This window comes from Salmo trutta, chromosome 13 (assembly GCF_901001165.1).
Source record: "Salmo trutta chromosome 13, fSalTru1.1, whole genome shotgun sequence".
NCBI lineage: Eukaryota > Metazoa > Chordata > Actinopteri > Salmoniformes > Salmonidae > Salmo > Salmo trutta.
Window position 1 is genome coordinate 1919896 of NC_042969.1, and position 2058 is coordinate 1921953.

Sequence of the window (2058 nt, forward strand, 5' to 3'; positions counted from 1 at the left end):
ACCGCTGGTCCTGCTCACACTGCCCTACCCTGTGCTTTGACCTCTTTCTCCCCTCTCTCTCCAGATGAAATCTCGCGTCTCGTGACGGCCGGCCGCCCATCAACCTGCCCACTTGACCCTATCCCCTCCTCTCTTCTCCAGACCATTTCCGGAGACCTTCTCCCCTACCTCACCTCGCTCATCAACTCATCCTTGACCGCTGGCTACGTCCCTTCCATCTTCAAGAGAGCGAGAATTGCACCCCTTCTGAAAAAACCTACACTCGATCCCTCCGATATCAACAACTACAGACCAGTATCCCTTCTTTCTTTTCTCTCCAAAACTCTTGAACGTGCCGTCCTTGGCCAGCTCTCCTGCTATCTCTCTCAGAATGACCTTCTTGATCCTAATCAGTCAGGTTTCAAGACTGGGCATTCAACTGAGACTGCTCTTCTCTGTGTCACGGAGGCTCTCCACACTGCTAAAGCTAACTCTCTCTCCTCTGCTCTCATCCTCCTAGACCTATCTGCTGCCTTTGATACTGTGAACCACCAGATCCTCCTCTCCACCCTCTCCGAGCTGGGCATCTCCGGCGCGGCCCACGCTTGGATTGCGTCCTACCTGACAGGTCGCTCCTACCAGGTGGCGTGGCGAGAATCTGTCTCCGCACCACGTGCTCTCACCACTGGTGTCCCCCAGGGCTCTGTTCTAGGCCCTCTCCTATTCTCACTATACACCAAGTCACTTGGCTCGGTCATATCCTCACATGGTCTCTCCTATCATTGCTACGCAGACGACACACAATTAATCTTCTCCTTTCCCCCTTCTGATAACCAGGTGGCGAATCGCATCTCTGCATGTCTGGCAGACATATCAGTGTGGATGACGGCTCACCACCTCAAGCTGAACCTCGGCAAGACGGAGCTGCTCTTCCTCCCGGGGAAGGACTGCCCGTTCCATGATCTCACCATCACGGTTGACAACTCCCTTGTGTCCTCCTCCCAGAGTGCTAAGAACCTTGGCGTGACCCTGGACAACACCCTGTCGTTCTCCACTAACCTCAAGGCGGTGACCCGATCCTGTAGGTTCATGCTCTACAACATTCGCAGAGTACGACCCTGCCTCACACTGGAAGCGGCGCAGGTCCTAGTCCAGGCACTTGTCATCTCCCGTCTGGATTACTGCAACTCGCTGTTGGCTGGGCTCCCTGCCTGTGCCATTAAACCCCTACAACTCATCCAGAACGCTGCAGCCCGTCTGGTGTTCAACCTTCCCAAGTTCTCTCACGTCACCCCGCTCCTCCGCTCTCTCCACTGGCTTCCAGTTGAAGCTCACATCCGTTACAAGTCCATGGTGCTTGCCTACGGAGCTGTGAGGGGAACGGCACCTCCGTACCTTCAGGCTCTGATCAGGCCCTACACCCAAACAAGGGCACTGCGTTCATCCACCTCTGGCCTGCTCGCCTCCCTACCTCTGAGGAAGCACAGTTCCCGCTCAGCCCAGTCAAAACTGTTCGCTGCTCTGGCACCCCAATGGTGGAACAAGCTCCCTCACAACGCCAGGACAGCGGAGTCAATCACCACCTTCCGGAGACACCTGAAACCCCACCTCTTTAAGGAATACCTGGGATAGGATAAAGTAATCCTTCTAACCCCCCCCCCAAAAGATTTAGATGCACTATTGTAAAGTGGTTGTTCCACTGGATATCATAAGGTGAATGCACCGATTTGTAAGTCGCTCTGGATAAGAGCATCTGCTAAATGACTTAAATGTAATGTAAATGTAAGTGTTCCCTTTATTTTTTTGAGCAGTGTATATATATATATATATATATATATATATATATATATATATACACAGTGTATATATATATATATATATATATATATATATATATATATATATATATATATATATATATATATATATATATATATATATATATCTTACCTATTATATGAACATTATTTTCTGACGCAAATAAGATTCCCTCAAAGTTGCTCTTATTTCCAAAAGATTTCAAATCGAAATTTCGTGAGATGTAACTTTTAAGTTGCATGTATTTGAAACTATTTACAT

The 2058-nt window shown here is 48.9% G+C and overlaps 1 protein-coding gene across 1 annotated transcript; it reads left to right on the forward strand.

Annotated features, from left to right (window-relative positions):
* Positions 1-507: 507 nt before the first annotated feature.
* LOC115204871 (uncharacterized) lies at positions 508-1611 on the forward strand (the record flags this gene model as incomplete). Its single annotated transcript, XM_029770481.1, has 2 exons — positions 508-621; positions 817-1611. Coding segments are annotated over 2 exons (909 nt in total), but the record flags the coding sequence as incomplete, so codon positions are not given.
* Between the last annotated feature and the right edge of the window lie 447 nt (positions 1612-2058).